General features: G+C 44.3%; 1 protein-coding gene across 6 annotated transcripts in view; it reads left to right on the top strand.

The window, feature by feature from the left end:
• CBX5 (chromobox 5) overlaps nucleotides 1-17,058 on the top strand; it is a 35,916-nt gene extending 18,858 nt beyond the window's left edge. For 5 of the 6 annotated variants that reach the window (XM_077753513.1, XM_077753517.1, XM_077753514.1 and 2 more), the window contains exons 3-5: nucleotides 3,906-4,092; nucleotides 7,079-7,179; nucleotides 8,843-17,058. In XM_077753513.1, the coding sequence (XP_077609639.1) occupies nucleotides 3,906-4,092; nucleotides 7,079-7,179; nucleotides 8,843-8,993 (439 nt within the window). In that variant the 3' untranslated portion in view covers nucleotides 8,994-17,058. The remainder of the gene's footprint in view (nucleotides 1-3,905; nucleotides 4,093-7,078; nucleotides 7,180-8,842) is intronic. The other variant, XM_077753519.1, reaches the window with a different exon arrangement.
• Nucleotides 17,059-25,149: the final 8,091 nt, after the last annotated feature.

Below are 25,149 nucleotides of genomic sequence, written 5' to 3'. Positions count from 1 at the left end.
TTTTTTTTAAACAATTAGCTTTAAGAATGATACTGAAGTGGGGCACCTGGATGGCCCCAGTCAGTTAAGTGTCCCAACTCTTGACTTGGGCTCAGGTCATCATCTCATGGCCATGAGATGGAGCCCTGGGTCAGGTTCTACTCTCTTGAGTGTAGGGCCTGCTTGGAATTTTCTCTCTCCCTCTCTCTCTGCCCTTCCCCTGCTCACACTTACTGTCTCTCTCTCTCTCTCTCTCTCTTTCTCAAAATAAACACTACAGAAAAAATGATACTGAGGTATAATATATCTGTTACCATATCAATATCTGATATGATATTGATTAGAATGTTAGGAAGTATCTGGCTTTATGCTGAAGTGCTAAAGGAGATTATTTTTCTTTGGAAGAAAAAGATCTAGATGTATATTGAAGCACAGAAGAGGCAGCTTGAAAGGTGAAGTATGTGAGACTATAATCATTAGACATTTTGCCTCAGTTTCTGACTAATTCCCTTCCCAGGATACCTGATAAGAAAGAAGGTATTTCTCAGAACCCCAGTGAACCGATAGAATGTGATGGAGGTTTCTTGGGAGTGGCTGTCCAATAGAAATCCAGTGCAAGCCACATTTGTAATTTAAAATTTTTCGGTGGCCACATTAAAGAAGAGTGAAATTCACTAAATTCTACTCCTGAAACCAATACTTTAGTACCTGTTAACTAACTTGAATTTAAATAAAATCTTGGAAGAAAGAAAAAGTAAAATTAGTTTTTAACTGTTTATCTAACACAGTGTATCAAAATGCTGTTTCAACATTTATCAGTATAAAAATTAAGAGATCTTCCATTATGTTTTTCATGCCAAGTCTTAAAAACCTGATGTATATTTTATAGCACATCTCAGTTCAGACTAGTCACATTTCAAGTGTTCAGAAGCTACTCCTGGCTAATAGTTAACCATATCGAACATCATAACTTTAAAGTATAGGGCTTCAGAATACTAAAAAGGTTTAAGTTTGACCGTGATTGGACAAAGGTCTGAATCAGGAGCCTGTAAAACATACTTAAGGTTATTTCATTACATACACCAGTATTTCTCATTTGGAGAACTGGTGGCATTTCAGGTGGGACAGCTCATGTGCTATAGATGCTTAGCATTTCTAGCACACAGCACTGTGGGTAGCACAGCGGTCAATATGCCCTTCATATTTCTGAAGAGGAATGGTATCCCAGTGACCTTCAGAGATGAGAAACACAAGTTTGACAGACTTAGGAATGGGAATTAGAATAATACCCAGAGCTGCCTGGCTGGTTCATTTAGTGGAGTGTGTGACTCTTATTCTTGGGGTCCTGAGTTCAAGCCACACCTTGGGTATAGAGATTACTTAAATAACTGAATAAACTTTAAAGAAAGTAACACTGAAAGATTTTAAGGGTGTTTATTGGTCCCATTGAATCACTATTGGGAATTCTTGGTCATTTTGAAGGGACTTGAAACTGTATGTGTATTTGAGCTACCAGTAGCTTATGTAGATTAAAGAGGGAAGGAAAGTTTGGGGTAGGTGGTTTGAAGCACTTGTCCTTCCTTTCCCAGAAATGCCCAGGATTTCATTGAAGATGAACAAATTTTGCCCCTTTCAGCACTGTCTATAACTAAGTACCTACTGCTTGTTAGGCAATGGTCAGATATTACTTCATGTGTTCTCTTTAATTATCATAACAGCCTTTAGAAGTATTTTCAGTTTACAGATAAGGAAGTTAGTGAAGTTATTTGCCGAAGATAGTGTAAGCATCTGGCCCTGGTAAGTGCTGGCACAAGGATCCGGTATCAGACTTCTTTGGCCCCGATGCCCAGGCTCTTTTTAAATGATATCATGCTGTCTTTTGGGTGAAAATTGGTTGACGTAGAAGCAGCAATACCAGCATGGTAGGAGAAGAGATAAACCTGTTCTAGCATTATAGGGCCAGCTTGCCTTGCGGTCAGGAGAGATGCTCTCCTGTCCCCCCATGTCTGCTTGCTTGTGTTACAGTGTCAACATGCCTCTTGCTTTTGGGGTCTTAATTTCTTCTGGAATAGTAAGCTCTATGGTTTGTGGGTGTGGGGGAAAGTTACTGTATGAGGTGGGGTTTTTTTTGTTTTTCACTGAAAGAGGAGCTATGAAAGAGTCTTTTCTAGTTTTAGCTCAAATGATTTCGAAATATATTTTGTCTCATTCTCAAGCTCTTTTTGCAGAAGGTTACTTAAATCTAGAGTAAATATTAAATTTTTCCATTATTCTGCTTATTTAAGTCAAGTTATGGCATGTGGTGAAACTATGCCCATCTAAAGACACTTTATTTAAAAAACAAGGTATTTAAAATGAATAGCACATCCGTTAAATAATTTTTCCCAAGTCAGTGAAAGGATTATAGAAATCATGTCTATGATGTATTTTCAGATGTACTTTAATATAAACTAGTAATACTATATAACCAAAAGAACTTCTGCCACTGGCTGGGAGTGAAGCGGATGCCTGTTCTGGTTTTTCCCATGTAGGTACATTTCATGCTTTGATTCCATAAGCTTATGATGTAGTTGGTAGCTTGGTTTTCCAAAACCCATGCCAGGAATACATAGAACAGCTTTGAGAATGATAACTGTTCGTTCTCCTCTTAATAGGACTCCTGTGATCCAAGTTTAATTAGACTGAGTTACTCAGTTTGGGTTTTTTTAAATTAATATAAAAGTGCATTTTGAGGGGCGCCTGGGTGGCTCAGTTGGTTAAGCCTCCGATTTTGGCTCAGGTCATGACCTCATGGTTCATGGGTTTGAGCCCCGTGTTGGGCTCTGTGCTGACAGCTCAGAGCCTGGAGCCTGTTTCAGATTCTGTGTCTCCCTCTCTTGCTGCCCCTCCCCCACTCATGCTCTGTCTCTCTCTGTCTCAAAAATAAATAAACTATTAAAAAAAATTTTTTAAGTGTATTTTGACTAGTAACAGTAGACTTGAATCCATAGTATTGAATGATACACTCCAAATTCCACTTCTGAGTTGTCTTCCTACCATTTGCTTATATTCTAATGATTTTAAGCCTTTACTACCTTTTTTTCTTAATAATTACCACCAATCCTTCAATAATTATATTTCTTCAAAATAAGTAGTTTGTGTTAGTAAAGTTAGTGTAAACTGGGAGTGCAGGTTTCATTGTTATTCCTTCCTCAGGATTTGCATAGATGATTTATATGTATGAAATGACATTTTGCCACTTCCAAAGCAGAATTCATATTTGAGTTGTTAAAAGCTTTACTGAGGATAATTTACATGCCAAAAATTCATTCATTGAAAATGTACAATTCAACAAATTTTAGTACATTCATAGACTTGTGCAGCCATTACCACACTCGACTTGTAGAATATTTCCATAATCTCCCCAGATGCCCTTGACCTCATTTGTAGTTAATCCCAAGCCTTAGCCCTAAGGAACCATTGGTCTGCTTTTTGTCTCTAAATGTGTCTTTAGTAGACATTTCATATAAATGGAATCCAATAATATATAGTCTTTTGCATCTGGTTTCTTTCACTCAGCCCATTATTTTTGAGGTTCTTTCATATTGTGGCATGTATTAATTAGTATTGTGTTTCTTTTGTCGCTGAGTAGTATTCTTATGTGTAGATATACCACATTTATTCATCCATTCACAAGTTGATGGACATTTGAATTGTTTTCTGTCTCTGGCTATTAAAATGCTGCTATAAGTAATTGTGTGCATGTTTCTTTGTGGATATATTTTTTCATTTCTCTTGGATAGATTCCTCGGATCAAATTTGTTATCTCTTTTTAAGTTTAGGTTTTTTTCTTTTTTTCCTACTTGTCTTCTTTAAGAAAGCATTGGATTGCCCCCACCCCCCTCATTCTTTTCCTTTTTTTTCCCCCCTCCATTCTTTGTGCCCAGGGAGCACAATACTTGGGAACCTGAGAAAAATTTGGATTGCCCTGAGCTAATTTCTGAGTTTATGAAAAAGTATAAGAAGATGAAGGAGGGTGAAAATAACAAACCCAGGGAGAAGTCAGAAAGTAACAAGAGGAAATCCAATTTCTCGAACAATGCTGATGATATCAAATCCAAAAAAAAGAGAGAGGTAAGCTTCCTTTCCCCTTTTCCCCACAAACAATTGTTTTGCCACTCGCCCTCTCCTCCTCTCACCCGCCCTCCCCCAGCCTTATCATGGTTGTTTATTTTCTAAGGATGGCCGGCAAGGTAATTTGTTGAACAAAAGAGCTTCCTGGGAGGTATGTTTATTGACTACAGCGCCCCCTCCTGGCTGAGTGAGAAATGTAATAACTGTATGTGTTCCACTGAATTGTATTAAGGTGGCAAAATTAAATCCCTATAAAACAGGCAGCCACTCCCTGTCTTCTCCGTAAGTGGGCAGCCAGGTTATCTTAGATGGGGAGGGACTCCACATTTTTAAGTCTTACAAAAAGGGCTTTAAAATGTTTACTACTTCACTTTTTTCCCTTTGTTCCAGTGATAGCACTTATTTCCCAACTTTTGTATTCTCTTGCTTTTTTAAATTGAGGAATAATTCCCATAACATACAGTTAACCATTTTAAAGTGTACATACAGTTCAGTGGCATGGGTAGTCTCTCTTTTGATCCTATTATTTATACATATTCCAAATTAATTTTCATCTTTCTTTTGAACCTTTTTATTATTCAGTTTGGAAAGTATGTTTATCAAATTTTGGTTTGATTCGGTTGCTTTAATCCTTCTGATCTTTGGCTCTCAAATAACTAGTGTAAGCACTATTCTTGCCTCTCTTTTTTCATCTATATCTTTTCCATCTGTGTATACACACACACACGCATACACGCACACTACCCCACCAGCTTCCACTCATTTATTCCAAGGTTATGAAGCCTTTTGTGGTGAAGGATGTATCATACCCTTAACATTTAATAAAATAAAAGCACAAGTCCACTTCTGAATCTTCAGCATCACTGCCATAAGCGGCTCTATTTATCTTCATTCNAAAAAAAAAGCTCCAGTACTCAAGATGCACTCCAGACCAATTACATTTAGATTTCTGTGGGTTGGGCCCTAGGCATCAGTTTTTTTAAAAGACTTACATGTAAGTGATAGAGAAAATAGGAGATCAGCCTTCCAAAAAGAATTGAAATAAGAGTGAAAGATTGGAAGCTACAAGTGAAAGTGAACTCTGGGTTTGTGTCTGTCTCCTTATTTATTTCCCTGATGAATTTTATTTTTTACAACTTTATTTAAACTATTCTGGTGAGGGGCGTATAGTATTATGATATAGTATACTGATAAGGAATTTGGGAATGCCTTCCCTTCTCTCAGGAGCCAAGACTTGGTTCTTTATTTATTTATTTTTTCTTTTTCCTTTTTCATTAGTCCTTTGTTTTCTGGGTTTTGTCATTTGATTCATTTTCTAGCTAAGTTAAAGAGACCAAACGGCACAGGGTAAGACTTGTGACCAGCCATTTGTGCCGTATAGTTTGTTTTTCCTCAACCTAAGGTTTCTGTCCTTTTAAAAAGGAACAAGCGGCTTTGACCTATTGGCCAGCATAGAGCGTTTTCTTCCAAGGCCAGGTTCTGATTCCAAGGCCAGGTTCTGATGCCACTGACCTTGAAAACAACCCCTACACGTCCCTTACATTGTAATGTTCATCTGGGGCCCCTGACAGCATTCTCAGCAGTGCTCCCGGCTGTCAGGTAGGCAGCCAGAAAGATAGGTGATTGTATGTTTTAAAGGTGCAGGAGGGGATTGCGTTTCTTTCTTTAGACCACTGCAGAAGAAATTTGTTAGTCGGCATTATGCCTGATTTAAGATTACTGCCTGTGTGATGATTTTAGCATTTTCCTCGCCTCGGCTCCTTTTCAGCAGCTTGAACATTTTTCTTCCCTTCCCTCCCTATGTGGCAAACTGTTTTCAGCCGCCAGCTATGATTTACGACTCCGTTCGTGTGCCAGCATTCCAGCTGTGAGCAGCTGTGTGCACATCTGGGAACCTCCTCCCCTTAAGCGCCCCCAAAAGAGGCTGTGTTTTTGAGTCAGTATCTCCCCTGATCCATGCATGGAATTTCCTTCCCAGTGTGGGTTCTTGTATCTTTGGGGACCACCTGGATCCTGAATACTTTGTATCTCAGAAAAAAGCAGGGAGAATGTCAGATCAAAGAGATTTTATTATGAAAATCAGACATCAGAGATTTAGTACATTGGGGCAGTCTTTCTAAATCTTTTTAATGGTGCCACTAGATAAGCTTGCATTATCTTTCCTAACAAGGTTTTTAAAATTACCCGGTTTGTCTAAAATTTCACCATTTTGCTCTCAACCAGTGCCATCACCCTTGAATCGGACTCTGTGCTCCTTGTCTTGATTGTGTGGTTGCTTTTTGACCAAATTTGGGTAATCTAGAAACTGATCCGTGTGTCTTAAATCGCTGTCCAGTTCTGTTCTCTAATGAACAGTTCTGTTCTCTCCTTCAGGAGGGGATGGGCACAGACAAGGGCCTCTTCTCCAAGCATGTGGCTCTGGCAGTACGTGAGCTCTGAAAGGAATCTGCGGTTTTATGGTACTGCCGGGAACCATTCTTACTGCTATTCTTTCATACATATAGAGGACTATGTACAAAGTATTAGAAGTGTTGTCAGTGTTAAGGTAAACTAAATGTCTAAAAAATTTTAAGATTAAGAGGTGGTATGTTTGAAGTTTCATTCAGGTAAGCATGGACTTGTTTATCATCTCGGAAGCGGCATTGTATGGGTAGTCAATTCATAATGTGAAGGAGATTTGATTAGAGGGTTAGATCAGTTCCTAGATGATGTTTTCAGAATATCTTAGGGGATATGAAAGAGTTTTGGGGGCTATGTCCTAATCCTGTGAAGGAGTATTGGAAAGACAACTGCATCTTCTGCATCTTCTTACAGGAAACATCTCTCAGCATCACTGTCACTGGCTGGCCCACTGTTGTATTTCTTAAGTTCTAAGAATTCTTTGAATTGGTGACAAAATGAACTTAGGTTGTGCTTTGTTGAGCTGAGAAACGGGGGTGTTTTACTCTTCTCCAAGCTGTAAACTTTCTTTATCTTCTGTTTATAGCAGAGCAATGATATCGCTCGGGGCTTTGAGAGAGGACTGGAACCAGAAAAGATCATTGGGGCGACAGATTCCTGTGGCGATTTAATGTTCCTAATGAAATGGTGAGAGAGATCCTCACTGTACAATTGCATTTCTTTGCCAGTGACTTGAGTTTGTACGGAAAATAGGGAAGACCTGAGTATTCCCCAACTAAGAATTTTGATTGTCAAAGATCTTTGGCTGATATCACCTATTAGTATTAATGGGAATTAAGAGTGAGAATGAATTTAAGGCATTCTCAAGCTTTGGTAGTAAGGCAAATTATATTAGCCCCAATACCTAAGGTAGCTTTGAGGTAGGAAACCTATAGACATGACCTAAACATTTATTTACACAGTTCTGAATCATTTACCGTCAGACCATGAGCCTGTGGCCATGAGATAGGAGTTGAGTGAGGCTTTCTGCCATCACTGAGGATCAAAACAACTGAATAATGTCTACAAGAGAAAAATAATCGCAACAAAAAGCATTAAGACTAATACTAGCCAAAGCATAAGTTATTTCATCCGGTGGAGGGAATGTCTCTTAGAGGAAAGTGTAGTTACTTCCCCTCAATTTGGTTTCTTAAAGACAGGGTGATTTATGGTGTGGCCCTCACTACCTCTCTGTTTCCAAGTGTTCTGGGCTTGTGATTTAAGTTTGGTCTCTAAATAGAGGCTTCATGCCACATTGCCACTGAGGAAGCTAATTTACCTTAAAAGTTGTAGAATCAAACGGTTTAATATTTTATCTGATCGAAATTTTGCTGGTAAATTACCCAGAAGCCTAGATTTGAAGAATCATTATACTCTGTCAGAAGTAAGGGGCTATATTGACTGCTTTTCCCACTCAGCCATATTTGTTACTTACGATTTACATTCACATATTAACTAGCTTTTTTTCCCCACTGCAGTCCAAAGTTGAGTATCTGCTCTGAGTTTTATTTTCCCCTCCTCTTTTCACCCATAATACTTACCCCTATGAATTAAATATCTCTGTTTTCTAGAAAAGGAGGTAGTTGTCTTTGTTCACATCTCAGTGGAATTTTAACTTAAAATATTTTTTTCTCTCAATTTGGAATGGTGGTTAAGGGACTTGCTATGTTTTTTTGTCCCACGTGGTAGTAGAGCCTTTGTAAACTTGGATAACTGAAATTTGCAGTTAATTCCTGCATTTCATTTTAGTGACTAAATTTTACATCCTCCTTTATTCTCCCTTTTATAAGTACTGTTGCTGACTTAAATTTCTGTTTTCTTATTATTCCGATCCATAGTTCTCACCAAAAGGATAATGAGTGTTTAAAAGGCCACGAGATGAGGAAGGTTAAGACCCTTTCACTCAGATGATCCAGAAACTGGGCTGATCAATCTGTGCATAACCAATAGGACTGAATGTAGTTTGATCGTGTGTTCACTCACATGCTCATACACACAAATCAGAATTGTCGGAGCAAAATTTATATATTTCATTTTCAGCCTTTTGATTAACCCTGCTGTTTTCCATCTAAGTTCTAGCTGAAGACTTCTGTTTCTGTCGTAGTAGTTAAATGATACTCCCTGGTAATTTTTATTTACTTGAATTTCTCCTTGAAAATATTGAGCTGTTAGGGTCCTTTCTCACCTTGAAATCAAGATGGGGAGGAAATCAAGTCCGTTAAATCCATATAACAACATAAACCTTGGTTTAGATAGATTCTTTCTCACTCTTACTTCCTCTCCTTCTAAGTCTCATATTCTCTCTCTCCAGGAAAGACACAGATGAAGCAGACCTGGTTCTTGCAAAAGAAGCTAATGTAAAATGTCCACAGATTGTGATAGCATTTTATGAAGAGAGACTGACGTGGCATGCCTATCCTGAGGACGCGGAAAACAAAGAGAAAGAAACAGCAAAGAGCTAAAGGAGGGGGTGGTCTCTGTCATTTCTCTTTGTATATAATACATTCACCTCCCCGCCTCCTCTCCCTTCTGCCCACCCTGTTCTATCCTAAACACATCCATAAAAAATGTGCTTATCACTGTGCTCCACAGGAGAAATGTTGGTATTGGTTCTCTTGTAACATAACTGATGGTCTGATTCATGATAAGTGTCTCTCTGTGAAGACCAGGCATTTACATACTGTGTGTAATTCCCACAATTTTTTCCTTTGCCTTGATCTCTTCCTTCTGCTCCCCTGTGACCTCAAGATGAGTTTTAACTTTTTAATCCTCTTAGAGCCTTGATCTTTTCAGGGTTGGTTGCTTTTTAGATTGGGGGATTTTGTTACAATGGTGATGAATTTTGGTTTCTTGTTTTGGTTCCTAGAACATGTTGATGACCAGCTAGCTTTTGTTTTGAGTTGTTGGGATGGAAAAGATGTTCCCATCTTTTTAAAAAAGCCAATAGCAACTGCCTACCTGTTGGGGCTTTCCCAACCTCATTCAGCTCTACCCAGTAGAATACAGGGTTCCTAGTGTGGTCTTCTGGGCCACCCTCTGTTGTTCATCCCCACTCATCCTCCCAGAATAGCTCCATCCTTTGGAGGACTTGAAGTTTTACACTCAAATTTGTCAAGGCACTCTTAGCTCCGGGACTTTGGGCCTTGTTTCTTAGCAATCCTTGATTCTGCTTCTGCAAGGTGGTGTAGTCTGTCATAAAATGACAATATTAACTGTGGAGTTTTTTAGCTATTAGTACATGAGGATGATGGGTTAGGATTCAGTTGTCTTTATTATCACGTATGGTACATATGTATTATTTCCTTCCATCCCTCACATTTGGACTATATATTTATGTAGGTGTGAGTGACTGCCTGGTGCTTGCTTGTGCCAAGGTGCTAGGCACCCTCCAGCCCTGCCAACTTTTGTGGCCTCCCAAAGCATTCCTGTTACCAAAGAGGCTTCAGACCTGACCCTCACTTCTCCGTGGACCCAAGTTTCCCCTCCGTGCCATTATTTTCAGTGGGGAATTCTTGGAGGGGAGCCATCGGCCACAACATCAAATTTTAAATATTCATAGTGTTTATAGTCCTAAATTTCCTGCTTTGATGACTCCTGGATTTGCCACCAAGAGTCCCCAAAGTGTTACAGTACTCTTCCCTTTTTCCACCTGCAAACTCTTTGTTGTATCTTATTTTAAACAGTGCATTTCTGTGGAAGACTATCACCTCAGAGTGACAGGCCCTGGCGTTAGCATGCTGACACAACCTTCTGTCCCTACTCAGCAAAATATTTCCCTTTTGGCTTCCTCCTGCTTTACCATTATACTGAGATTATTATCATATCTTTCTGCCTTTGTGCCCCCAAGAAATGCCCTACTTCTCTTTAGCCATTTTCTTTCAGTTGAGGTGGGGGGGAGCTAGAGAATCCAGACTAAAAGTAAGGAAATAGCAGGGTTATGAGCATCCATGTCCCAGTCCAGAGCTGAGGAATTAAGAATAAACGCTTGAAATAGCCTTAACTCTAGAGTTCGCCAGCCATTGAGGTTGTTTTTGTTGTTGCTTTTGATTTTTAAAACGTATAGCTGTCTGGCCAGGAGCATTCAGCCATTTCTAGATTATTCAGAGTAATCGGGGGAATGGATAGATTGCTCCAGTCCACAGATGAGCTGAATAATATGCAAATCATCTACCCATTCATAGCATTTGTTACCATTGCTTTCCTGCTCAGCTGCTGATTGAATTCTGTGTGCTTGTATAAATTATGTCAAAAATTATACTGCACAGTTGAGAAGACAGCTGTTGCTGCAGTGACATGACAGACTGGAACAATGAAGCTTTTGGTTTAAGTCATCCAGGAAAATCCTTCTGAATGGTAATGTGATTGGGTGAGAACTCCTAACCCATAGCTCAAGTGGGTAGGAGTTTCTTTCTCCATCTTTCTTTACTCTGAAACAATTCAAGGTCTAGATCAACTGCTAGGTAATTGGTTTGTACTTAATCTGATGGGCACCTAAAAGAAAGAAAGGATGGTCAGGAAACAGATTTGTCCTACAAGTAGCCAAGGATGTCAGGGTAGACACGAATAAGACAAAAGTAGGCCAGAGCCCCCAGATTGGTCCTGAGAAACCTAGGGCATGTGGTTGCCGTAGTTATAGATAATATTTCAGACATTCATCAAAATCTGATTTTCTTTTAACAAAGGAAGTATCATCTACAACTCATCAGCCCTTTAAAACCTTACTCTTCACTCCATCTTTTCTGTTCACGGTTTATTGAATCATGGTCTTATACCGAGTGCTGCCAGAACGATTTTGTTTTTTCCCTGACTGCCCACAGCTGCTTCTGGAGGAATGTAGGGAGCCAGGGGCCAGTACTGATTTCAGTCCTCAGCAGAAAGGAAACCAGATGCCTGCCTGTGCCCCCCCGGCATTTGTTAGTGCTGAGTAGCTGTGCTGGCCCTTGCAGAATTGCAGCCTCAAAGGGAAACCCGTCTTCATGGGGCTTTCTCCTCAGAAGAGTTAGGAGCCATGGGCTAAGCACTCCTAAACATCTAGGTCTCAGGTACTCGAAGTATATTTTTCCTGTGTTTAGTCTTTTTTCAAAAGATCTTTCTAAGGCTAAATTTTTCTTCTAATAATCCATATTCAAGGATCTCCCTTTCCCCAGAAGGTAGCAGAGTCTTGCCCAGCAGAGTTGACCAAGGTCAGGGTAGCTGCTTTTCTGAGCCCTGCTCTGGGCCAATGCCCTCATGTCAGGATTAGCTGTTAGGAACATGGGCCCTGATGGAAGCACCCATTTTTAACCTGGAGAGAGCCATATCGGTTTTCCTCCACAGTTTTCGTCTGCTCAAGGGAGCATTTGAGCCTATGGTGTTCCTTAATGCTCACAAGTCTAGGTGGTCCTTGGCTGTCCCACAGTCGTGTGTGTGAACTGCTTTTTATTGAAGGCTATGAAAGATAGTCCTGTTTCCATAGCTTGGGCAGTTAGGTTATTCTTAACTCTTTTCATTCCTGTTCTGTAGCTTGCCTCCTACAGTCAATTTTCTGTCTGTTCAGGCTTTTGGGAAGGTGCTTGGGATTTTCATCTTGTGATTCTGTTGGATCAGCATTTAGTCTAGCTCACTTAAGGTACAGTCAGGGGTCAGAGGGATCTGTCTTGTGTTGGGCTGGGGAGCCATTGTTTTTGCCCTTAGGGTGTGACTTGGAGGGCCTGAAATAACTACTTTGCAGTGATATGAGAACCCCAGGAAGGGTAATGTCATTAGATTTGAAATGTGGAAGTTGTTTCTCACAGATGAGGTCAAAGGAAAAGCTCATTTTGTACCAGCATAAAAATCACACTGTTGTGGTCTATACCTTTGTAATTGAACAGCCAAGGAAGCATACCTGTGGCAAGGTGGAGAGAGGAATGGTCTGGATCCAGTGTATTGTAGTTTCATGCTGGCTTTATCACTAATCATAAAAGTTACATTTTCCAAAACAGAGCTATTACCAGCCTTGCATCCAGGAGTATATGCTCAGAAATCAGTGCCCCCCACCCAGTTAATAGAAGTGGATTTGTATTGAATTGTCCGTATTCTAGCCACCGTAGTGTACTTCAGCGTTCGTTTTGTTCAAGCAGTTTCGGCCTTGAGGGTACAGAGTTCAAGAAGATGCAGTCTCTGGCCTTAAAGAACCTTGATGCTGATGTGGGATGAACTGACTGAACAGTCCAGTGTAATAAATAGTATAAATGGGGACACATTTCTGATTTGGGGGCAGTAAGAGGGCGACAGTGGATTCATATATGGAAAAGACCTGTGACCTTGGATGAACTGAGCTAACTGGCCGTAGATGGGCTACAACGAGGGCTTGTCTTATTCCAGAAGATAAGAATAATTGAAGGTTGGTTAGAAATGCTGTTGCTGAGAGTGAAAACAGGTGAGTGGAGATTGAGAACCCCTCATCTTGATCCCTATTTTAGGCTCTTTGCCAAAGTATTTAACGGTCTAGTGAAACCTTGTTTGTGGAAAGCATATTAATCTTATGTCGCAGATCCAGTTCGGTGCTGGTGACGTTATTGTGGGTTCTATAACGTTTATTCCCATCAGAGTTGTTCACACCTTTTTCGTTTTCTCCTCCCTTTTGGAAGAATTAACGTGAGGTTGGCTTTAACCCTAAAATGAGGACATACTTTTCGATGACAAGAGATTTTCCACAGAGAAGGCTTGGGGCACATCTGTAACATGTGAGCATCTGTTCTGTGCAGTATAGTTTTATTCAACACTGCAAGGTGGTGATATCTAAGCAGACTTGTGTCCTTATGTGGAACTCTGTCCTGGAAATGCCCATACCCTGAAGTTTCAGATATACTTAGTCTAGGGAAGTCAGGAGTGAAGCCTAACCCTGTTAAGAACCAGTTTGACTGTCAGAAAATTCTCAGTTCTGGACTGTGTAACCACAAGAAAAAGAGACTTTTCGCTGCCTGGATAACTGAAAGTTGACTAACTTTGGTAGTCAGAATTCCCAGGAATGAAGAGGAACTGTTCTGGAAAATTACAATATGAAGGTTCTTTGGATAGCTTCATGAAGACAATTCCAATTTCTTTGTGCTTGTGCTGGATTTCTTGAATTTTAAACTACCTCATCTTGTCTTTTTAGAGTGACTTCAACTTGTCATTGCCACTCTAACATCGTGCTTGACTTTGGTGGTTTTCTAACATGGAGTTTTTTCTATGCCTTGACCGCATGTTCTCTTGCCTTTTCGTCCTGATCCTCATTTCATCATCTCATATTGTTCTTCTGTCACAGAAATGTTTTAAAATAGCTTAAAGTCTTGGTTTATGGGAAGTGATCCTCCACTGCTGTTTGTCTCTGGGATCAGTAAGAAAGAGTTAAAGCATGATGTTGGGGGGAGGGGATGGAACCTGCACTGGAGGCAGCTGAGGAGGGAAGAGCCATTAATTAAGACAATTTCAAAGTCAACTGATTGTGATCATTAATGTCACAATAGATCAAAACCTAATTATCACAGCCTAGGTAAGAGCCATCAGTATTAATCGGAAAATCTAATAGGAAACTATTATCAAGAAATTAGGCTAAATTGAATGCAATGAACTTTTTATCTTGCCAGTGTGTTTGTGTGTGAGAGAGAGAGAGAGAGAGAGAGAGCTGCCTGTCCCCTGGCATTGACAAGTGTGACCTCACAGTCGATCCAGGCACCAGTGGCCAGCTCATCACACTTTTGGAGGAATTCCCAACAGACTGAACCTGAACTGTCATTGTCATTTTAATCAGTCTTGAATGTCACCATCACCTGGGATTGTCCAGTGTTGATCACCAATTAGTGAAAAAAGGTGTATATTTAGATCTTGGAATGGTCGGTCCTTCCTGGCACTAGAGTAACCCTGGTGGACATCAGACCATGTGTGTTGGCAAATCATTCTTTCGGCTTCTGACATATGTTAGGTCCAGCTGCTCTGGCTACTATGAGGGGGTACAGAGGAAAAGAGGCTTCCTGCCTGGAGAGTCTTCAAGGAGACCCGAGAAGATAGAGTTTAATCGTGTCACAGCACTTTTAAGGCTCAAGTCAGTGTTCTGCAGTTTCCAGTAGCTTTAGGATTTGATTCTAAGCTAGGGCTGACTGTGGATTTTGTTTTCCGCCCCCCCTAGTTTTAGGGCAAGGGTTAGGGCAAGGGTCATAATCATGACTACTGGAGTCGTCTAAGTCCAAAGGGGGAGGGGGGGTGTTTTTCCCTTTAGCTTTGTGTTGTCAAAAAGTTATGCCCCTGTCAGGTACTTCAAGAATATTACAAGTCTTACAAGTAGTTCTAGAGAACGCTTCATCCCCTCTTCTGAACAGAAAACTAGGTTTCGCCATTCATATCCTTAATTTCGAGAGCCATTCATGAAGATCCTGCAACTCCTGAAGTTGCGCTGGGACAGAAAGTTGGAAAGATGCAGCCTTGTGGGCACTGAGGGGAAGGACAAGCGGCAGCCGAAGGATTGCCGCCTCGTGGCTCGGCCTGTAGGGAAGGCTGCTGCTGCGGGCACTGCTACTGCTAGTTTTGCCCCCTTCCCTCCACCCCTCCTAACCTTGTAGCTCCAAGCATGACCAAGATCACCGCTAGGGAAGAGGGTCTTGCTTAAACGAAGTTTTGTTCTTGAATTTCAGGATTTAGGAATAGGGGTTCTCAAACAACTCTGGGAAATCAGCATGACTTAGTCCTTCACCTCTTATGATAAAGTGAATATTTTGTTACAAAAGAATTCATGCCCTTACTGCTTGAAATGTAATTTTATTTGCAAAATATCCATTAACACATGACTTTTAGAAGCAGTTTGTGTCTCCAAGCTTCCTTGCGTTATGCCAGATAAGTAATAGGCCCTCTGCTAATACTTGGGGGTTGATGGAGATCATCTAGTTTGCGGTGTAAGGTGTACCTGCTGACTTCTTTTGCTCGCTAGTGCACCCTAAGAAGTAAAATGCCCTGGGGAGTGGAACAAGAATTGAGTGGATGCTGACTATGTGTGCCAACCTCCTCAACTGATTCATAATGGCTGACCTTGGGCAAGTCACTCCTTTCAATGCCTCAGTTCCCCATCTGTCAAATGGGGTTAATGATACTGACCTACCTCACAGGGGTGTTGTGAGGCATTGTAAATCAAAGTTGGTAGAGTACCTTAGGGTCCTCGATGGAGGATGCCTTGAGCCGAAGTCCAATGTCTAGGCCTGACACAGGCTTTAGTCCTCACTGAGCTGTCCCAAGGTTGGAACTGCTAGTGACCTCGGCAAGTTCTCTGCCCCCCACCCCTCATCAAAGCTGCTAGTTCAGATGTTGACAGTGTTTTTGTGAATGTTGGAGTCTTCATAGTCCAGACTTAGGATGTTATGGGGGAAGGCACTTAGTATTTTCTATGTCTTGCATCCACAAAGAGAGGCTGTTTCAGACCCAAGAGCATTGGATTAGGGAACCATGAGGCAGGGACACTATTGCTTGTTTCTCTCTGCAGGTTGTGTATTAAGGTCTTGTTCCCCATGGGATTGGAGCAGACTCCAGCTGTCTCAGGAGCAAAGTGAACACAGTGGGCTGAATTTATAATGTTGATTTTATTGCCCCCTGAATTGAATCACTGCACCCCTTGCCTCCCCATAGGAACCAGCCGGTTCAAAAAACATAACCACTTTCTCCATCCCCTACCAAAAAAGAGCCACTTTGGGAAAATTTTTGTGTAGAGATCCCATTTAACACTCAGAATTAGGCAGTGATACTCCTTAGAGCTTCATCCAATTTACTCGTTTTGTCGTCTTTTTCTCAGTGTCCACAGTCTGAATCTGACCTTGACCTCTTTTTCCTCTGGTTTGGGAAAACTTTGGACACTATTTCTATTTGCCCAGATGTGGGCTCAGCCAGCTCCTCTTCCCAACAGGGCTCTTTCTCCTTTCCCCCTCCTTGGCCCTAGACGTGTAACCCACGGAAAAGCACAAGGTCCTGGCCCCTTGCTGCGGTCACATTCCGGTGCTCCGTGCTCTGCAGACTCTGTTCACTCCGCGCTTGCGGCACCAAGTGGAGTTTTGGAGGATGGAGAGTGCAGTCTGACCTCCTGCCAAGTAGCCAGGAGTTGACTCACTTGTGGCCCAGCAGCCCTGCCCTTTCTCACAGGATGGGATCTGAGAGACTCGAGGCTGGGCTTCTCTCCACACTCTGTCCCATCCTGAGTAGCAAAACACATCACACTTGGTAGCCGGATTTCTAAGCGGAAAAAGTGGGAAACTGAATTCTCTATGGATCTTTTTGGTTTGTGGGGGAGTTTTGGTTGTGTTTCTTGGTTTTAGTTCAGCCAAACATGTCTGCTTTTCTTTTTTTTTTAATTTTTTTATTTTTTTAGGATAAGTGATATATATATATGTTCGCCTTTTAAATGTAAATGTTTAAAAGTAGGCAATTTATGTGTTTCCACAACTGACATTGATGCAGACCTCATTCTCTCCCCCTCTTCCACCCTCCTCTTTTCCCTCTTTTCATACTCTTGTATTGGTTCTAATAAATGGTTGCTTTTCAAATATGGATCCTGCGTGGTGGTTTGAAGATGTGGGTCTGACACCCTTCCTTGACTGGAGCCCTGGAATGTCAACTAGATGTCACAGATGCCTTTCTGAAAGAGCGGGGAGACTTCAGAACAAGGGCTCTTTTCCTAAGGATTGTTGGCCTCATTGACTTTCTGCAAATCGCCACAGGGTGGCGCAAGCCCAAGGGAGTAAGAGACCATACATGCACTGTTCCCTACTCTATTCCCTTAACCTGTTCACACTGCCTTCCTGCCTTCACCTGTTCACACTGCCTGCCTTCAGCTCTACTGCCAGTGGCCCAGAGAGTAAACACTAGCCTTCAGCATCCCAGGGACCCCCCCCAGAAGAATCACCTCCTGGTTATTAAAATTTGTGGAAAACCACACTGACAATCTAAATCAGGCTTGAAACTCCCAATATATGTGAGCTTGTAAATACAGCTATTTTATTATCTTTTTGATTTGCTTCACAAGAACCAAAGAAACCATTTCTTTAAGGACCTGATTGTGGGTCAGGAACATGGGGCGGGAGGGGGGCGTAGCAACTGGAAGTTGGGTTCGGAGGAAAATCCATTAAATGATGGTTTATAATGGTTAGTTAATAAAAGCCTGATGCACTTTTCAGTCCAATGGAGACAGGCAGAAACCCTCCCAGAAGCGGAGTGAGGAAGGCAGAGGGGTCGCAGAAGCCAGACCTCCTCCCACTGAGATGTAACACCCCTGAAGGCTGAGTCCTCATTTCCACATCTCTTATCTGCAATTCTTCCCTCTCGTTTTCCCTTCTTGCTGCTGAGTTATAGGGTCTCCCCAGTCTAATCTCGTAAAGTCTTATGAAGACATCTGTAGGTTGGCTGGTTTAATGGTCCATGACCCCATAAACATGGGACAAGAGAGCCATTTGGTCCACTTCAGAGCCAGCCCCTTCTGGACATTATTTATTTCCCACCTCCGAAGCCTGGGACTGCTTGCCCGCTTCCTTTCCCTTTCCTAGCAGCTCTCTCCCCCTCACGCCACTTTGTCTCTGCCTGGGGCCTGCGGAAGGCGCGGCTCCAGGGTTTTGACGCTTGACGCCGGCACCGCCACCTCTAAACAACTGCGTCTTGGTTTTTGTTTCCCTCCAGTGTGTCAGGGGGTGCGCCCGCATGGCACTCATTCAGATGAGCTCATCATTGCTCATAACTCTTCTCCCAGGAATGTTGCCTCTCAGTGTGCCGGGCAAGCCCGGAGCCGGGCTGTTTTGCCTCCCCTTTTGTCTCCACTAAAGAGCTGTGGAGCTCGTGAGATCGATGCCGGCGGCACTGACAGCCTGGGGATAATGGAGGACCGAGTGTGGGGCTCTGTGCTTAGGTGGGTTGCTGAGTGCTCGTGCTCTGTTAGGGGCAGCAGCCCCCTGGCAGCCTCTACGTCTGGAAGGGAGCGAGAGCCCTGGTGTCGAGGGCTGGTGCACACGAGCACATGCCAGGGGAACCCAGTACATCCTGAGGCCGCACCAAGCTGCTACCCAAGTGACCTGTGGAGGGGGGTGGGGGCACAAGGCATAAGCTGGGGCCAGCAGGGGAGCTGAGCACACCACCCAGGCCCTGGGGACAATGCAACTCTAGCAGAGATGCGGAAGGTAAAGCCCGAGTGAGAAACCCCTTGAACCCTCCTGCTTAAAGTTGGGGACAGGCTGAAGCCACATGAGGGAAAAGGTCTGGTCCTCGGGTCCTTGGCTCCTCGGCCTTTGTTCCCTCCTCCCCTGCCTCTGCTCTCCTGCTTCCCCCACCCCCTCTGCAGCTGTAACATCTTGCTTTCCAGGTGCCGGCTCCCTCCTCTCTCAGCTTCTGTCTTTATTTGTGTGTCTGTATTTTTTATGGTCTCTCCCCTTTGTCTACTGTATCGGGTGTGTTTTTCCCTTTCTTTGTCTTTTTTCTTCTCATTTCTGGTCTCCCCGCCCCACGTTCTCCCCACCCCGTTTAAATTTCATAAGCAGCTTCAATTTGGACATTTAATTTCAACCCCATCAAATTATTATCTTTCTTGCAACAATCTGGGACTCTTTATGAGCTCTTTCTACCCCATGCCACCTCTGGAAACAGGTGCATCTCTTTCTGCATATAATGTGATGCTCCCTCCCAGATGGGGAGAGGCGATACCTCACGCCTTTTCTCAGAAAAGCCTTGTGCGATCATTTGGTTGTGAGCCAGGGAGAGAGGAAGAGGGGCTGAGGATTGAGCTGGCTTATACATTTGGGGGCTGCTGAGATGAAAAGCTTTGGGGTTATCACTGCACCCCTTCCTTTCTTCCTCCTTTTCGCCGCTGCTGCTTTCTGGGGGAGGAGGCTGGTGGTGAGCTGCTGGCTGCAGCGAGAAAATTCGACTTCTAGGTCTGCAGCGAGGGAGGGGGTGGGGAGGGGCAGGGGAGGGCTGCGGCTCTGGAGAGGACAGGTGACCCGAAGCCCTTGCGGATGCTGTGTGCCCCCAGGACCGAGCGCGCCTGCGATTTCCCACACCTTGCAGCACCTCTCTGCCGCCTGTTCCCCCTGACTCCCCTGCCCACCACTGGAACCTTCTGCTGCCTTATGTTTCACCTCCCAGAGACCTGGGCCCGGCTGCGCCTTTGTCCTCTGTCGTATGCCCCACCCCCCTCTAGTTCCTGCCTTACTGTTCCAGTCTTACCTGCACAAGGACCCGGGAGGTCGAGGGGGCAGAGCCTCCATGATGCTCCCAGGAGAGAGCAAGGCTGGCGTTGCTTCTCAAAGGTGTTGCGGGGGATGGAGGAAACCTCTCCTGCTTTGAGACCAGGACACAGAGGATGCCCCTTGTTCCCATCTTTTCTCTGCCCTTCTTCCTTCTTCTGTTCATTGCCCTTTCTCAGTTCCTGTTTTTCCCTTTTTATCATCTCGGTTCCTATTTCCCTCTCCCTTTCCCTCCNTACACAGATAAAGAGAAAGCTCCCAGGAAGGAATTGGGAGGGAAAGTACAGGCTTTTTTCCCCCTTCTCCCCTTTGGAGGTGTGGGGAAAGGGAGTCTTCTTGGAGATTGAAGCTATCTCTCCATCTTCAACCCTCCTGATTTCTCAGCAATGATGTCTAAAACAGGGACGCTTCACCTTGAAAAGCAGTTCCTATTTTTAATTGGGTTCTTCATGATTTTGTACGTGACAGAGACCCTTGTCATTCCCACAAAAACAGAGTCCGTTCTCTGTGTGGTATTTTTCTGCTAAAAATTTTAAGATAATCACTTGACGATTTCATAACCGTCCTCAAGGCGATTGGAGACTAGGGTGCTGTGGTCCAGCTAAACCAATTGGATCCTTACTTCTCTCTGAATTTTTGGCTGCCTTTCTGCATAGGAATGTAACCTTCCTTCTTTAGAGGTTTCTTGTTGCCCTGTTCATCAACCTCAGGGATCATGGGAGCAGGTAGAAACCATTTCCCTGATTCTCGCCTCCACCCCTAACAGACCGGCCCAGCCTGCGGATAGAGGGAAGTGAGGAATTGTGATTGGGTGTATTATCCCCGCCTTGCTTTTTTCACTCAAAGCAGAGAAGAGGGTTTCCGGTTGGGATTAAGGAGCTGGGTCAAGAGTGGCCAGGGACAGCACTGCTTGGATAGAGGACATGGAAGACAGAGAGGAGGTACCAGGTTGTCCCTGTGAGAGGCTGGGAGAGTAGGATGAAATGAGGAAGGATGGGGGGGTGAGAGGCTCGGAAGAACAGACACTGTGCAGGGCACGTGTGTTCCAGAACCCAGATGCGAGGAATGTGGAAGCTCACAGAGGGGCCTGTAGGGCCGTGTCCTCTGCTCCAGGCAGAATGTCTTCTTCACCCAGACACAGACGGCTGGCACTTCACTTCTGAAGAGCTCTGGGCCATGAATCAACTCAGCATTTACTCTCATGTGTTCTTAGTTAGAAGAGTCTTTGCTCTGAACTGGATGAGTGCCTTGAAAGTCTAAAATATATTTTGATTGCTTCAGGAGGCCCTTTGGCAGCATCCTGAATGGCTTTAATTTCTACCCTGGTGTGGAGGGGTGGGGGAGTGGAGGGCCTGGAATCTTGACATTTCCTTCCCTCAATCCCCAATCCTGCTTCAAGTGGTCTCCGGGAAGCCTATGAGGGGAAGGTGTATGGGGGAGGGGAGCTTGGGAGTTGGCAGTACTCATTGGCTGCAGAGGTAGTACCCTAACGGGCCTTAGAAATTCCTCAGAACTGGGGCGCCTGGGTGACTTAGTCGGTTAAGCGTCCGACTTTTGCTTGGGTCATGATCTCGCGGTTCATGGGTTCGAGCCCCGCATCAGGCTCTGTGCTGACTGCCAGCTCAGAGCCTGGAGCCTGTTTCAGAGTCTGTGTCTCCCTCTCTCTCTGACCCTCCCCTGTTCACACTGTCTCTCTCTCTCTCCTAGAAATAAATAAAAAATATTAAAAAAAAAAAAAAAGAAATTCCTCAGAACTGAATTGCTGTTGCTGCCTCCGCAGAAGAGATGGGGCACACAGTTCCCCCTTCCTCCCAAAGAAATGGCAGGTCTGCGCGGATATGAGAATTTGAGACGTACATGGCGCTCATGTGAATCTGTGAAACCCCACTGAGTCCAAGTGGAATCTAATGGAGGGGAAGCAATGGCCTCAGTAATTCAAGGTAGCAGATAATCCTCAAATCATTTATGAATATGATTGAAAGGTGCTTTGGATTGCACACCCGGGACAGGCCTTGGAAGGGGCTCTGTGGCCTCCTCTGGGCCAAGAGGAAGAAAATCATTAATGGAGGCAAACAAAAGCTGCTCTCAGCTCTGCACCAGGACAGCCATACAAATCAGAAGCAGAAAATTGCAGGCCACGTGTCTGTTCAGGTGGAAAGGCAGGGAGGCCAGAGAGGGCCTCGGGGGCAGCCTGTTATCAGAAGGCCAGTGAGCATGTTGAAGGCCAAACACACGAGAACGGCAGGATAAAGTGTGGATTGAGGGAGGCTAGGAAGCGACAGAAGCTCACAACTGACCTCACTCCAGAATTAGCCAAAGCACCAGCCCAGAAGAGCCCGACAAAGAGGAGGGGGTGGGGGTGGGGAATCATTAGATGAAAGTTCAAGTCAGGCTTTGTCATTCATAAGCTGTGTGATACTGGGTAAATTAGTTTCCCCCTCTGGGTATGTTTCCTGGTGCGGGGGGTACTTACCTCAAATGTTGAATAATGATTTCGTTTTTCACAAAATCTTTTGTCTTTTATTATAATAAAACATTGATATGTTTTATTGGGAAAACATTGGGAAAAGTGTAACTCAATCATGTTAATACAATGAATACACGTTTATGTTTGTGTGTGCTTGGCCAGATTTTGTCCATATGAGACAAATCCTCTCTTTTTTTAAAAAAATGTATTTATTCTGGGGGTATATCTGAAGAGTATTCAAGGTAGCACATACTCACGAGCTGGGGAGGGGCAGAGAAAGAGGGAGAGAGAGAGAAAAGCCCCAGCAGGCTCTGTGCTCCCGCGCAGAGCCTGACATGGGGCTCTATCTCACAAGGGTGAGATCATGACCTGAGCTGAAATCAAGAGCCAGCCACCCAGGTGCCCCTATATGAGACAAATTTTTGTTTTTATGTAGTGTGTGTACCATTTCGGATGTTTTTTCCACATAACATCATAAAATAGTTCCAGAGCACTGCGTATTCGTAACCAGTACTGTTTAGAATGCCTTCCCTGTATCCACTTGCCTTCTGTTCTCTCCTCCTGAGCATCCTGGAGGGTTCTCAAAGCCAAGAGCTGTACCGATGGGAGTTCCGTGTCATCCCTGCCTTCTGGAGCTCACGGTCTAAGACATAGCTGGTGCTTGGGGAATAGTCATTACAGACTTTCTGAAGGATGAACAGTGAATAAGGACGCGAACATAATTTACAGAATGACATGCCATGACATCAAGAGAGATTGGATTTGTCTTCGCCATCAGCAGCAGGGGTGAAAGTCACCGAGAATACCAACAACAGTTTGGCAAGATCTTCGCTGCCCAGACTGCCCAGCTCTGGCCCCGGCTCCCAGTCCTTCCTTCTGCCCTCCTGCTTTCTGCACAGGACTCTCTGGTCTCAACACCCTTATCACCGAGGCTGTCCCCGCGCTGGAGTTTGCGCATTATGTTCCTTGAAGCACCCGAAGGCGGTTTCTGAGTTTGAGCTCTCCAAAAAGTGACTCATAAATCATTAGGGCCCTGGTGGCAAAGCACAGAGGACAGAGCCGGGGAACTGGAGGGAGGTGACAAAGAGCTCCCTGAGATGAGCAGAAGAAAGCATTTGAGATGGAAAAAAGATAGGATTTCTGGAGGGTGAGGAGGATGGGAAGAGACCAACCTCAGGAGGAAGAGGAGAGAGGAAATGGGAGGAGAAAGAGTGGGTGCATAAAGGGAGAGGGAAAGGGGCGCCTGGGTGGCTTAGTCGGTTAAGCGTCCGACTTTCGCTTAGGTCATGATCTCGCGGTTCGTGGGTTCGAGCCCCGCGTCGGGCTCTGTGCTGACTGCCAGCTCGGATCCTGGAGCCTGTTTCAGTCTGTGACTCCCTCTCTCTCTGACCCTCCCCTGCTCACGCTGTCTCTCTGTCTCTCCTAGAAATAAACAAAACATTAAAAAAATTTTTTTTTAAAAAAAAAAGGGAGAGAGAAAGAAAAGAGGAAACAGGTAAGAAAGGTGAGGTATGTAGGGAGTGGGGGGGAAAGGCACTATATGAGAGAGGGGGATGTGGGTTGTGTCCTGGGCACCACGACCACCAAAGGAAGGTGATGAGAATCTTAGCAAGGTCAATTACAACAAGTCTTCCTGTCTGGGGGAGTGGGGGCAGGGGGCAGGGCATTCCAGTGGTGCCCGGCCTCATGGATGTCACGATCCTTGACACACATGCATACACACATTCGGCCTCCTATAAGGTAACAGAGTTGCTGTTTGTCTCGCCCAGAAAATGCCTGCTTGGGGCTCTCTGGGTGGGAGTGGGCTGGAGCCCTATGTGAGTTCCCTCCATGTTGGGCACACCCCTCTCCGACGTGAAGCTGAATCCAGACTGCATCTCCTGACGGGATAGGACCTGGGTGTATGTATCCAAGGGAAAGTCAGTGTTAAGAATGAAGGGCCTGGGTGGCTCAGTCGGTTGATCACCTGACTCTTGATTTCTGCTCAGGTGGTGATTGCAAGGTCATGGGGTCAAGCCCCATGCTGGAGCATGGAGCCTGCCTAAGATTCTCTCTCCCTCTGCCTCTCTCCCCAGTTTGCGCACACATGCTCGCTCGCTCTCTCTCTAAAATAAAAATACATAATAAAATAATTAATGAAGAAGAAGGAGGAGGAGAAGAGGAAGAAGAAGGAGAAGAACAAACGAAGGGTCTTGTCATCAAGAAAGTGGAGACCAGATGGGAAATAGCGCTGGTATGAGGGAGGTTCCTGCCTGAGGTAGGGTGAACCCTGGGCAGGGTCAGAGGGGCCGATGTTTAATAAGACAAGCATCCACCAAGTGAGCTTTCCATGCACTGAAAGCATTTACACTTCACAACCAGTTATGCCCTTTGCGATCTGCCCTGGGGATCAGTTGATTAGCAGTAGGAGCCAGGCCTGGAACCCAGGTCTGCCTTCCCCAGAATTCCCTGTTGTGTTCTGTTCCCAGAGGTTTTGCCTGTGCCCCTCCCAACGCTCCGATGCCTAGTAAAGCAAGATTGTTCACAATCAAGTGCAGGACGGGCAATGGGGGTCTGGAGGAGCCAGCTATAAATTGGCCAAGGGAGCACAAAGCCACAGGAAAAAACAGAGGCACCAGGGATGGAGAGAGGGAATGGGAAGCACACCAAGACAAACCAGGAAGGGGATGGTAACGACAGCAAAGGGGGCTGGGGACGGGGATTCAGGCAGTTTCCAGAAAATGGCCCAGAAGGATCTCCTGACTCTCTGGGTGTCAGGCAGTCTGAGGTGATTTGGGGTTTTGTGCTGCCCCCTGGTAGCCATTGAGGGAACAGCCGTGAGGACCATCAAGTCCATAAGCAGGCATGACTTCCACCCTTCCGGGTAAATGTCTTGCTGTCCCACAGGTGCTGGCAGAATGCAGACTGGTGAAATTCGAGGCCCTGGAAACCTCACTCCTTTACACT

Source organism: Crocuta crocuta, unplaced genomic scaffold (genome assembly GCF_008692635.1).
Source record: "Crocuta crocuta isolate KB4526 unplaced genomic scaffold, BGI_CrCroc_1.0 scaffold30, whole genome shotgun sequence".
NCBI lineage: Eukaryota > Metazoa > Chordata > Mammalia > Carnivora > Hyaenidae > Crocuta > Crocuta crocuta.
Note: the sequence above shows the minus strand (reverse complement) of the source record. Positions and strands in the feature narration are given on the sequence as shown.